We start from the raw sequence: 14,674 nt of genomic DNA, 5'->3' as shown, positions 1-14,674 counted from the left end.
CCCAACTGAAGTTGATGCTACCATCCAAGGCATAGGGAGGTGCATTTCTGATGTGAAATCATGGATGACATGTAACAAGCTGCAGATGAATGATGATAACACTGAGGCCATTCTGATCACAACAAAAACACTTTCTCAGTCACATCCTTTACCTCAAACAATAGATATCAGTAACACCAACATTAAATTCACAGTCAGTACGAAACCTAGGTGTCACTCTGGACAGTACTCTCACTTTGCACCAACATGTCATGAACATATGCAAGGCTGCAAATCCTGAGCTAAGACGCATCAGCTCCATTCGCAAATATCTTTTAGTTGATGCCACTAAAACACTTGTATGTTTATTAGTACTTTCAAGACTGGATTATTGTAACTCAATTCTGTCTGGTTCATCTTAATATCTAATTCAGAAACTTAAAAAAGTTCAAAACACAGCTGCTCGGATCATACTTAGAGTACCACGATCAGAGCACACCTCCCCGCTGCTCTGTACCCTACACTGGGTATCCATTCGATCCAGAATCAAACACAAAATTTGTTCTGTGTACTACGTTTCACTGACGGACTCTAGTCCAACATACCTCTCCGACCTCACTTATGTGTACACACCAGCAAGATACTTACGCTCCTCTTATGACAATCGTATACTCATTATTCGCACTACGAAAACGAAGTCAAATGGACAATGTTCTTTTGCATACCAGGGCCCAGCAACGTGGAATGAATTGCCTGCTGAACTTAGACACAAATACACCTTGATCCCATTCAAGAGTGCTCTTAAAACTCACTTATTTCGACTGCAAGAACAAACTTAAAGACCCAATAATGTTCCCTACCTTCAAAATTTTCAGCATGTATTTTATGTTTTCTAATTTCATGGTGTTTGTGTTTGTAATCATATCATTATATATGTTTTTTATCTTATAGATGTTGTCTAATGTTATAAAGCGCTTAGAGCTTCTAAATATTAGGCGCTATAGTCCTCATTATTATTATTATTATTATTATTATTATATAATTAGAAATACAGAACATATAACATCGTATAATAAAGAATGGACATCACATAGTAACAACAGAACATGAAATTATATGAAATGGAATGCAACATTATAATGAAACAACCGTATCATATATTTAACATTGCTCATCCAATAATATCATATTAAAATATGGACAACATATAATAAGAAATGTACATAATATAGTAATAAATACACAATATGTAACAAATTAACCTACTACAGTAACAAATTCACAAGATATAATACGATATGCACATAATCTAGTTACATAACATATAAAACTATGCATACAATCTAGTAATATATACACAACATATAATACTGTATGCATACAATGAACTAATATATACACAACATGTGATACTGCACAGCACATATTTAGGAATGCGCAGCATAAAGCTAGTTTCAAGCGCATGTATTTAAAACGGACCAATTAAGACAGCTATGACGTTCTATAGATATCGCCTGGGTCACATGTAAAATGGTGTTATTTTTATGTACCCAGAGAACCTTAAGTTTGGGACAGAAAAATCACACCCGACGTTCACATTTTTCGGGGTGGAACTTAGCTTTGTGGATTTCTTGCTCTACAACTTGTGACTATGTAAATGGAATTTCCCTACCACGAACCAGTACATATGTGACTAATCATTGTGCTCTCATTCCTTACCAAGCAAATTGGATTCGCATTAGTCGATAGACTGCAAAATGCTGCAAATGAAATGGACATCCACTGAGTGAAAGGAAAAATGATGTCACTTCCAGGTCATCGGGTTCATTTCAATGTGATATAGATGGCGTTCGACAAAAATTACGCACTTCTGAGACAGTAACGGGTTTAAGGTGAAGTTCTTTGAATTTGCACTATGCACATTGGAGAGAATGTTGGCATACCGCTATCCTACCTTTACGTACTGTGCCTGAAATTTCTTTACACATTATACTTGTGGAAACTGTATATGATCTGAGCACACATATGACCAAAATGGCTGCCCCCATGTGATCAAATAATAGCCCGAATAGCCCAAAGCAAACTAATTTTAGTAGTTATTAACATAGGAAAACGATTTTTGCCAAAGTAGACAATACCAGTTTCTGAAATTGCAACGAATACATTTAATCTCTCTCTCTCTCTCTCTCTCTCTCTCTCTCTCTCTCTCTCTCTATATATATATATATATATATATATATATATATATATATATATATATATATATATATATATATATATATATATATATATATATATATATATATAGACCGGGCGAAGTTAGCAGTAATTTAAAAAAAATATGCAATCTGAAGAAATCCAAGTCAAATTACACTCAGGCAACATACACCAAGCAACAAAGGAAATTAGAAGTTCTTTTAACAACTTCTAAAATATACAAGGTCTGCTAGATATAGACAGGATTATCAGTGAGGAAAACCTGCGATATAGTTTTTGTTTTAAAAATCTAATGCAAAATACGAAACTGCATATTGCTACCATCTGTCCCCCATGACTTTCTCACATGGACAAACAATGTAACATTTCTAAGGCACATGTGTATTCCAAAGAGCTTTTCTGCTTTCCTAGACTTGTAAAAGTATATCCGATACTTTACATAGGTACGAGAGAAAGCAAGAGAGAAATACTAGCAATTCACTTACAGGATCGCCACGTCATCACACACTCAGGGTCATAGGGTCACAAAAGGCCTATTATTCTTTTCCAAAGCAACATGTACAGCTTTCTCACAAATATCAAATTGAGATAATGCAAGTTTTCGTTGTTTTCGGCGATAAATGGTGAAATTGTGTAAAATAATAACAGTGAAACATTTGCCAAAGATTACAAATGGAAATGCGATATGAGATGATTAAGCAAAAGCAGATAAAAATAAATACTGTGGATACAATACATGTGAAAAACCGAACCAGCTGTTGAAATATAAATAAACTGCAGTCAGCTTATTATTTCAAACCATGCTATAACGTAGGTACTTGTGATCCAGAATAGAGGTATAAAACAGACTGTGTGTATACAAATCTTGATAGAAAGAGATACATTCTTTCTCACAAAAGTGCACCAGTCTATACTCAAATAACACTAAATTTTGACTAAGACAGGTGTCTTTGATTTGGACAACATTCACAACGTTTACATTGTGTAATGCCAATAAAAATAAAATGTCACATTAAACGGAATACTTTTCGCTGCATGAAATCAGTATGTACTTGTGTTTTAAGGAAACGGCGGAGTCCTTTAAGCTAACCATCTACAGGCTCGCGAATATAGATTTGGCCCGATGCGCTCTCCCGTACTCAGAAAACCCCAAACCTTCAAGTCGGATGTTGTCTTACCTAATTCGGGACAGAAAACTATCACGTGATGAAACTAGTCACATGAATATACTATCTAGTCTAAGTTTTGTGTTCCGCAACACAAGCAGATTATTTAGTGCCGATGCAATTGGAAAAAAAAACTGCCTTGCCAAAACACACTTCTGTAAACGAGTCTTGCTAGTCGATTGTAGGAATCGAACTTGCACCCTTTCGATCGTGAATTTGTCATGCTACCCATTACGCCATCGTAGCTCCTGTTTTATTAGTCTTCTCTCATGATATACCGGAGGGCGCATCGGGTTTATTCTATTAAGGCAGCAAAATTATTGTACCAGTAACGAAGAGATCGGATTTTGCTTAATCTTTCTGAAAAAAATTCGACGTCCAAACCCGTCTTACTGACACAAGAGTCGGAACCTTAAGACTCTTGTGTGTTTTCAGCCTTTATTGCCAATTCACATGAAATGAATAAAGGAAAGAAGGAAAGAAGGAAAAAAGCAAGGAAGGAAGAAATAACACTGCTCACTTTCAGAACTTCCTGCTCGCACGGAAACCTTTCCTTCGTCGACGTCTATACTGTCATACGGATGTACTCTGATGGCTAAAAAATTAAATAAAATACTACAATGAATACGTCAACAAGAACAAAATTAGAATAAATGCAAATACATTTTAAAAAAATCCGATGACCAAGACGAAGGTGATAATGTAACATCTGCTACACATTCCAACCAATTCAGCGGCTTCTTGAGTATAACAAACACAAGTATATGATACGTCAGTGGTAAACAAGTTAGTACAGAGTGTAAATTAGAAAAATAACAATCACTCTAATTCAGCTTCTCAATAAAATTTCCTTTAGGTTGTGTGACTGATTGATTGATTGATTGATTGACTGACTGATTGACTGATAGATTAATATTCTCTTATTTCCTCTATTTCTGAAGATTTTAAGATAACTTAGGCAATGCAATGCAATGTATAAAACTGAAAATTCAAAACTTATATGGCCGTATGATATAGTTAGTTAATTAATTATTAATCGGTTATTATAAATCTTGAGATAGCAAAATTATAAATAAATTAATACAAATACTTTGCGTTGGCTTTCCAAATATATGCATTGTGCAAAGATTTTTTTTTTATACAGCCAAGTTGTTTTAGTTTCTAAGTATCAACTGAGATAAAAAAAATTCTGTTAAATCTTGAATTATCCATCAGAAAATTGAATCTGTTTTCAGTTCTAACTCGCTAATTTACAAAACTATTTAACTTCTGAAGCATACATTTTCTCAGAATATGTTTAGGTTACGGCACTTGTATGGCAAAATATGAACGAGTTTTTCTGAGTAATACTGGAGAACCTTAGGAGTAGAGTATTAGTCCGAAAAAAACGAGTTAATATTTTCATATACAAATGTAGAAACCTTTTATTATATACTCATTTTGTTGTTCTACCTAAGGTTTAATTACAACAAATACACAAGAAACAAAGTAATTGAATTTACGCTATATTCCAAAATAAATACACAACTGTAAATTCATCAATGCACAATAACAATATTAATGTACACATAGCACCGCCCGGCGAAATGTGAACTTCGTCGCGCGCTCGACATTAGTTTCGAAAAGAATTGTCATTTTAGTCTAGTTAAAACTGAAATTTAGTCATTTTGTGAATGAATACGGATTGCAACAACATTTCCAGTTGGACTGGAATGGATGAATTTGTTCGGGTTTTGGGTTTTTTATTTTTATGTTTGATTCTACTCAAGTATCCTTGTGATAGACTGGATTTATTAGCTGTGTCAGTTCCGCAGGAAGCACACGTGATTTGAGCAGTAATCTGCTGCATGTGTGTTTGTGTTCTGTCATGAATTGTTTGGAAAATAATGTGGGAAAAAATATGAACTCTTAATTGAAATTATCAAAAGACGCTTTGGAATATCACGTTCATTGAATTTTGAGTGTAGTAAGGAGAATTTTTATTGCAGTTAAGAAGGTGGTCGAAATTTCATTACTATTTCGCGGTGTGTAATCAAGTTTTAAAACACATGACATAGCTCATGTACTTTCGATTTTGCGGAACTAACTAAGAAAATACATTTTGAGGAAATTTAACATGCAAAAATATAAGCAAATCTTTTTGTCATTCTTATTGCCAGCTATAGAAGACAAATATTTGCATTGTTACTTGTATGCTATTTGTATGGACCCTATCACTAGCCTAAATCTATAACATTGTATAAAAAATTTTAACGTGGAAAATTGCAAAGCAGCCGGTGTGTGACAGCCTATTCAGGCAGAGGAAATAAGAATCCTTCGTCATCTTGGCTTATTGGCTCTGAGGCCCTTATTTTTCTACCAAAACCTTCAGTTGCATCGTTTTTCTCGAATTTAGCACTTTGAATTATACGTCTCTGATAGATATGCACTTGCATTAATATGTTTTTCTATGCTATTTTTATATACCACAGTGAGCACTGGTCATAGTCTGTACCGTTCCATTTACCAAAAGTTACGAACATTTCTCCTAAATAACTGTTTAAATGATCCGAATGGTATTTTCAATACTGCGTCTCGCACGTTTGTTGTGGACATTGCGAATATCACGTTCATTATTTTACTTTTTTGAAAGTTTCATTTGTGACCCAGTAAACTCGTCCACATCATTCACTGTATCATCTCTATTTTCAGATAGACGAAACAGCTTCTTTAGTTCATCTACAAACAAATCTAATAAACTAAAACCTAAAACGTCTACTACATGAGTGCACATGATTTGTTTACAAAGTAGTTCCTAATATACTATACCGTTTATAGACTTAAGTGTCATGCAATATGAACCATGCAATATGGAAAATACTGCATGATTGTGACACTGTAAAGCTAATGGAGAAATAATGAGCAAATAAAAAAATATATCATGTACATGAAAACTATTATCACAAAAATTTCATATATTTCGTAAGTTCTGGTTGTAGAGAGAGAGAGAAAAAATATTGCAATCAAAAGTTTGGATTCCATCTGTCTCATGACTTTCACCACCATCATGTTTGGCCAATCAGTATGAATGTTACTTCCTTTGCATAGTGATGACCTTTAAAACAACGCATACCCGCCATTACCTCTATAAGACCATGTTATGCGTTCAGTAGGAAGCGCTACTACTTTGAAATTATCACGTCATTTATCTAAATGAGTTAGATTCTCTGTACAAAACGAATGCTCAGTAATAACAAACAGATCTGCCTGTGAACAAGTCAATTTATTTCTGCGTGCTATGTGTTGCACCATGTACATTCCATGTCGAGCTGAGGAGCATAAAAACAACCATTACAAGTTCTATGCAGGTGTGCATTGGCACTATGTGTTATATTTATCATGTTCACTGGTACTGTGTGTTATATTTATCATGTTCATTGGCACTATGTGTTATATTTATCATGTTCACTGGTCCTGTATGTTATATTTATCATGTTCATTGGTACTATAACTAATATTTATCATGTTAATTGGTACTATGTGTTATTTTTCTCGTGTTCATTGGTACTATGTGTTATATTTATCATGTTCATTGGCACCATGTTTATATTTATCATGTTCATTGGTGCTATGTGTTATTTTTATCATGTTCTTTGGTACTATGTGTTATATTTATCATGCTCATTGGGACTGTGTTTATATTTATCACGTTCATTGGCACAATGTGTTATTTTTATCATGTTCATTGGTACTATGTGTTATATTTATCATGTTCATAGGCACAATATTTATCATGTTCAATGGCACTGTTTATATTATCATGTTCGTTGGTACTATGTTTATATTTATCATGTTCATTGGTACTATGTTTATATTTATCGTGTTCATTGAAACTATGTATTTTTTTGTCATGTTCACTGGTATTGTGTGTTATACTTATTATGTTCATAGGCACTATGTGTTATATTTATCATGTGCATTGGCACTATGCGTTTTATTTATCATGTTCAGTGGCACTATGTGTTATATTTATCATGTTCAGTGGCACTATGTGTTATATTTATCATGTTCAGTGGCACTATGTGTTATATTTATCATGTTCATTGGCACTACATGCTATATATATATATATATCGGATTGGTAGTCCTCTCTCCACTTTTTTCTGCTTGAGATCTACTCCCTATATTTTATTCCAAAACTCCCAAATGATGGGTTGTTTATCATCAATTCAAAATCTGTTTTCCAGTACATTTAGTTGAAATGTAAATATATTTGGTCCGCCCCATTGGGGTCGTACTTTTATAAGGCGGGCGAGAATTACCCTCACGCCCTCCTCCTTGCAATGGCCTCTGATATGTGTCTTTACAACATCTATACTCTTTCTTTGATACTGGACAGCAAAATGCGTCTATTTTTGACTGGTTCAAAAACATGAAAGAATAATAATTTTGTCAACTCACCATTGCTTGATCCAGCTTGATCATTTTCCTTGATGTCTATTTCATCATACATGTGTTTTCTCTGTACTGAACAGAAAATAATTTGAGACAAGTAGAGATGCAGATAGCATAACGTAAACGTTGTTTTGAGTGGCAAAATAAATTTTAATTATGTAATACGTACCTGTTATTATTACATTGTTTTCACTTTTCATGGTGCTATGCCCTACTCCAAGGAGAATTCTAAATAAACATATTGATTAGTCTGATGCCTTAGTTACAAGGTAGTAATAGGAGATCTAGAACAAAAATAAACATAGCGATTAGTTTGATGCCTTAGTTACTTCCGTCATTCCGAATATCATCCTTCTTTGACCTGGAATGAGTCAGAAAGATCACCAGAGCGGGGGTGGGTGGGTGAGGAGAGAAGTTTGGTAATAATAATAATAATAATAGGTATGTACTAAACTTAGTTTTACTGATGAGAAGCACATTTTAATAGCAATAATGTATATACTATTGTACACTGCGCACGTTTTCCATCTCACAGACAAGCTGATGGAACCATGACTAGCTGGCAGATTGAACAAACCATCTGTTGTAAGTATGGTGCTCTACTGCAGACTGGAGGATCATTTTTGACAACTTGCCAGGCTAATGAGCATATGCCTTCTCTCTGACGCAATGTAAGTAGAATGAAGGGAAGGGAGACAACCAGAAAACGGCTTTCATGACATTATCTAGAGTACAGTGATCAAGATAGGTCCAATATGCATCAACAGCCCTGACCACATTGGCTTTGGTTTTCGCGAGAAAAGATTTATCTGAGAGAGAGAGAGAGAGAGAGAGAGAGAGAGAGAGACTCTATTGACAGTATGAATAACTGACCTCGAGATGGAGGCTGACGAAATATTGTACGCACCCTTCGAAGGGAGAGAGATGATGTCGACCATTTATTTTCCCTTTTGATTTAGCCAAAAAGAAACGTAAAGCTCTAATTGAGCAAATAAGTCGTAACGATCACAAGCCCACATGCGATTGAGACAATGGAGTTTAATTGCTTCTAACACTAATGAGGGTTTCTGACTCTAAGCCATAAAGCCGTTCATGCAAAGACGTGAGACTGAATCGTACCTGCCAATGAATTGCAAGCAACCCTTTGCCTCCTCCTCCTCCTGACGCTGGGAAAGAAAGACCCCCTCCCCTCTCTTTAAGAAAAGCTCCCGAATGAAGCCTCACTCAATTGTTCATAAGGTTGTTTAAACAACGAAAATAAATACACAAATGTTTCAGCTCGCCGTTAAAAAACGAATGACTGGTCTTAGAAGCACGATGTACTTGATCAGTTCTGAAAAATGAGGGCCTTACCGTATGCAGGAGCCTATAGGTACTATATATCGTTGTTTTGTATCCTTAAAAGGTAGAGACTGCGTAGTTTGTTTTTGTTTCGAAAGGAAAGAGAAGAAAATCCACAACTGCGGCCAAAGAAAACAGATCATATTAATGCGTTACCTACTACACCTTATTACTGAATACTGTTCACTTGGCATCGTACGCAACCATATTCGAAGACCGATCATGACCAATAGATGGCTTCATATGAGTCAGATGTGAAGGTGGAGAATCTAGTGGTTGTTATGCAGGGAAGACCCTATGTACTGTACTGCGATAGTAGTTCCCTCCTCAGAGTGAACTCCCTGGATGTGTCTAAAAACAAGTAGAGAATATTATTAAACCACAGCCGTTGGGGCCACAGAAGTATTATGTCAGAGGATGAGCCGTGACATAGAAGTCCTTAGTCTGTGAAGAAACTTATGGATTATTTTGAAAGGTAAGAAGGCGTAAGCGCACAGGAGACTCCACCTCAGAATGAAGGCTCCCACCACCAGTGCACATAATACCTGTATAGCGGAACACTGGTCTGGTGAACCCAAATGGAGGTCTTTACAGGGGTGGAGGGTACTGGCAACGAAGACTCTCATATTTTCCGAGGCCACTGAAAAAAATGCATAGTATAGCACATACTGGGATTCGGAAAGATGGGGATTTGGCAGAAGAGTGTGCGTCTTTTTCGCAGGGCCGATTCCCTATCTCTTCATATCCTGGCTCTTCTCGTCGCCCCTTTAATGAAACAAGGGCAAAATGTAGTTTCAGAGGAGTATGGCAATTCTGCTAATACCCATGCTTAAAGGGTTTAGGCGTGGTCACATAGACCTCCCGGGTTAGGGACGCTTCTTATCCGGCTTAGCCGGATTTATGACTGCGGCAAACAACCAGTGTTGTTGGTCCATGCCATCTCTGAAGGCCATTATACTGACTAAACCGCAGAATAAAGTCTCGTGGGTCGGTGGTTCTTTCCGGGGTTTTCCTGGGTTCTTCCTCCACCATTAATACTGGCCGCCATGTATAGCCTATCGCGTGCTGAAAAATGGCGTTAAACCCTACAACAACAACAACAAAAAAAAAAAAAGCAGAATAAAGACTCCGCTTCAAGCGGAGACGATCACTACAGATCCTTGCCGTGTTCAAACAAAACCTTTGACGTGTCCAAGTCTACGAGGTGGAAAAGGTCAACAAAAGTGCTATCGATACGAAGATCTAGTATCTTGCTGCCAGAGACTCCTTCTTCGAAAGGCTGAAGAAGGCCGTGACAAAGAAATCTGCGCGTGAAGTTATGGCAAATAGGTTCGAGGTTTAAGCTCCATGGCTTCAACGATCTTAAGGAGAGGCCGGTCCAGCTCGCCGTCGATATTTACACCTAGGACACTCCTAAATCTAGAGCAGGAGGCTTGTGTGGCCAAGAAAGCGGATTCACTTTATGGTCAGACGATGAAACAAGGGACTGCATCGTGAAAGATGAGACTGATCAGCATTTCTCCTGTTTGGCTGCCTCTTGACCCTTGACCCTATGCTAACTTCTGTATCAAGCTCTTTGTTAAAGCCGTTGGGACATCAGCAGAAAATCAGATGCATTCCGAGCATAAACTGAAGACAATTACAATGTCCAAAGACCAGAAAGACACAGATGAGGGGAAGAAGTCGGTAAATGTAGTTTTAAGTGTTAGAAAAAGTCTATATTTCCTTATCTCTAGTCTCCTGACTACGAGGATGGGATGGAGATGGAGTCACTAGACAGAGAGAACGAAATGACGCAACCGGGTTCTCAAAGAACTCATTCGTTGTTAACTAGTATGGAATGTTCGTTGTCCCGTTAGCTAGCGTATGCATCAAAGCCGCTAATATTAACTAAATAGTTCAGATATAAATGTAAAACACGCGATGACTTAGGAGAAATGATAACAACAATAAGTCCAAAGAAAAGAAGGACGATATTCGGAATGACGAAAAGCACTAAGGCATCAGACTGAGACCGTATTTATTTTTTTTCTAGAGGAGAAAATTTACTTTGGACTGTGGACTAAGTGGAAGCTATAATCTAGTAACAGGTAATGTATTACTGTTATTAAAATAAACATTTTGTATGAAGGTAGAGATAGGAAATTTATCATATCCGAAGTCAATCTTTTATAACAGTCATTCGCCTGAATATATCAGCTATGGCATTATACAAGTGATATGAACAATAAGATTATGTATATATGTATTTGCGTTTGTCTGTCTGTCTGTCTGTACAGCCTAAAAATGTAAAACTCAAGTTACGAATATCAAAATTAAATATAACCAGTTTGCAGTTCCTCGTCTGTCTATAAACTGAAAATATGCATAACAAATTTAAGAATTCTTTAGTTTATTTGAGACGAATGAAAACTACATAATTGTGCATATGCATATTACAGATGCTAAATATCCAGTCTACTTTTGTCATCATCTTTATGAACATCTATCACAACTGTTTATCCATATGGAAGAGGGAGCCAATAACAGGGATTATGTAATTGCGCAGTCTATTAATAGCAAACACGTGCTTCTGTGGGTGAATTTAGTTAGTACTAAGACCAGCTGTACTGTCCCATGCACGATATTACAGCCTAACATCAGCTGTCAGCTAATGACATCTTAGCTGTACAGTCACACCGTTAGGTAGTTCCACCGTGTGCCAGTCCCATTTTGTGGCAGTCCTGTTGTGTGGCAGTTCCACCTAAGTGTTTGTATGTAAATTGTTGAAGTATGGATTAGCACTAAGCTGATTAAAATCGAGATCTACTTATAAGATGTAGATCTGACAGCCAATGATAAGAGTACATGTTGTGAAAACATTCGGAATTGCAGACAAAGCGATGTTGTTGTTGTTGTTGTCGTAGGGTTTAACGCCATTTTTCAGCACACGATAGGCTGCCAGTATTAATGGTGGAGGAAGAACCCGGGAAAACCCCGGATAGAACCACAGACCCACGAGAAGCTACTGGCAAGCTTTCTCACATACCCACATTAGCCGAATCCGAGACTCGAACCAACGCAGACAGAGGTGAGATGGCAGTGATCCGTAACGGAGAGCGCTTTAGACCACTCGGCCACTCGGGGCCCCACAAAGCGATGTATTTGGTTGTTGTTGTTGTTGTTGTGGGGTTTAACGCCATTTTTTAGCACACGATAGGCTATGCATGGCGGCCAGTATTAATGGTGGAGGAAGAACCCGGGAAAACCCCGAGAAGAACCACCGACCCACGAGAAGCAACCGGCAAGCTTTCTCACATACCCACATTGGCCGAATCCTAGACTCGAACCCACGCAGACAGAGGTGAGATGGCAGTGATCCGTAACAGAGAGCGCTTTAGACCACTCGGCCACTCGGTGTTTTTGGTGTTGGGAAGTGTTATCGACAGAAACGTTATGTTCCGAATAAAGTCTTTTTTTAAAAATACTTTTATATATGTGAAAGCTGTAATATGATTTGAGAATGTCATGGTCAACAGAACATAACATCGTATTTGTGTTTGTCCGTTCATCTTATGTGGGAGATCTAAACTTTAAGCAAATGGGGGTGGGGTGGGGATAACAACTGTATAAACACCTTAAGCAAATACGGAAAGATTTAACTGAACTATGTCAAAGAATAACTAAAATATTGACTGGGGTTATCACTGTCTAGACATGAACATTTTGACAAAATTAATTCAAAGGTCATTTAAGACATATTGTACGGTATGATAAGGTATACTGTATGGTAAGATAAGGCATATTGTACGGTATGATAAGGCATATTGTACGGTCGGTATTATAAGGCATACTGTACGGTCTGTATGATAAAGCATACTGTACGGTAAGATAAGGCATATTGTACGGTATGATAAGGCATATTGTACGGTAAGATAAGGCATACTGTACGGTAAGATAAAGTATATTGTACGGTCAGTATGATAAGGCATATTGTACGGTCGGTATGATAAGGCATATTGTACGGTCGGTATGATAAGGCATATTGTACGGTCGGTATGATAAGGCATGCTGTACGGTAAGATAAGGCATACTGTACTGTATGATAAGGCATATTGTACGGTCGGTATGATAAGGCATGCTGTACGGTAAGATAAGGCATACTGTACTGTAATTTAATGCATATTGTATGGTATTATAGCGGACTGCAAAGGTTCTACATAGTGATCTTTAGAAGTGTCTTCCATCTAGGAGGTACATTTGGATACGGTATGCTGAAAGAATGTGCTACATTATTTCAAAGATCTGGACTAACCTCTTTGATTTTCTTTTTGTCCATTGGCCTTTTCTTTGCTTGAATCTGAAATTAATTTAGTATCATGTGAAAGCAAATAACCATGCACACTGTCTGCATAAAATGAAATTAACTCCTCTACATACATGCACACACACACACACACACACACACACACACACACACATATTAGTTATCATTAAAGTGCCATGTCATGAAATCTGTTGAGAAGAAATTTAAAGATGCTGATTAAGTTGGTAACGAGTATAATATTGAGAAGCATGCCAGTACACATATAGTCTCGCACACAATTCACATATTTCTTGATATCTAATAGTCTGGTACTCAATTCACATATTATTTACTATCCAATAGTCTGATACTCAATTCACACATTGCTTGCTATCTAACAGTTTGGTACTCAGTTCACGCATTACTTGCTCTCCAATTTTATAAATCTTACATAATAACATCTGTATTGACGTTGAACATGTACAACAGAACTACTTAACAAATTTGTTAAATCTAAAATTATCTACTTCTGGCCTCAGTGTATACAGTGAACTTGGAATAATCTCACTCAAATACTTATGTTTAGTTCAGTTAGTTACGTATTAGCTTAAAATTGCAAATAATGAATTGATTGAAATCGAATCAAACAAGATAATTCATTCGGTTATACTGCTAAACTATACTTTAAATAGAATTAGAAAATGAAGATAAACAATCTCTATATAAACATACAAACTGAGTTTCGCCTCGAGAAGTATTGCAAATTCTAATGCAATCATAAATATTGATCAGCAAGGAAAAACACTCGAGTGTTTTCTCAAAATATGAGAATTGAACTTGGAAAATCAATTGAAGTGAAAGATACTGTATGTTATGTGACAACCATGATACGGAGTATGATCATCATTTTGTATGTTATGTGACAACCATGATACGGAGTATGATCATCATTTTGTATGTTATATGACAACAATGATACGGAATATGAACCACATTTTGTATGATATGTGACAGCCGTGATACGGAATATGAACCACATTTTGTATGTTATATGACAACAATGATACGGAATATGAACCACATTTTGTATGATATGTGACAGCCGTGATACGGAGTATGAACATCATTTTGTATGTTATATGACAACCATGATACGGAGTATGAACATCATTTTGTATGTTATATGACAACCATGATACGGAATATGAATATAATTTTGTATGTTATATGAGAACCATGATACGGAAGTGGA

At 36.5% G+C, this 14,674-nt stretch overlaps 1 protein-coding gene across 3 annotated transcripts in view; it reads right to left on the bottom strand.

Annotated features, from left to right (window-relative positions):
- The window catches only part of LOC149794014 (uncharacterized), a 71,886-nt gene that overhangs the window by 14,170 nt on the left and 43,042 nt on the right, over positions 1–14,674 (bottom strand). For 2 of the 3 annotated variants that reach the window (XM_089967950.1, XM_089967951.1), the window contains exons 2-5: positions 13,432–13,476; positions 7,803–7,868; positions 3,883–3,957; positions 1,699–1,739 (exon numbers count right to left, since the gene is read on the bottom strand). In XM_089967950.1, the coding sequence (XP_089824076.1) occupies positions 1,699–1,739; positions 3,883–3,957; positions 7,803–7,854 (168 nt within the window). In that variant the 5' untranslated portion in view covers positions 7,855–7,868; positions 13,432–13,476. The remainder of the gene's footprint in view (positions 1–1,698; positions 1,740–3,882; positions 3,958–7,802; positions 7,869–13,431; positions 13,477–14,674) is intronic. The other variant, XR_016422923.1, reaches the window with a different exon arrangement.

This window comes from Sinohyriopsis cumingii, chromosome 8, assembly GCF_028554795.1.
Source record: "Sinohyriopsis cumingii isolate HCF-2022 chromosome 8, ASM2855479v2, whole genome shotgun sequence".
In the NCBI taxonomy this organism is placed as follows: Eukaryota; Metazoa; Mollusca; class Bivalvia; order Unionida; family Unionidae; genus Sinohyriopsis; species Sinohyriopsis cumingii.
Note: the sequence above shows the minus strand (reverse complement) of the source record. Positions and strands in the feature narration are given on the sequence as shown.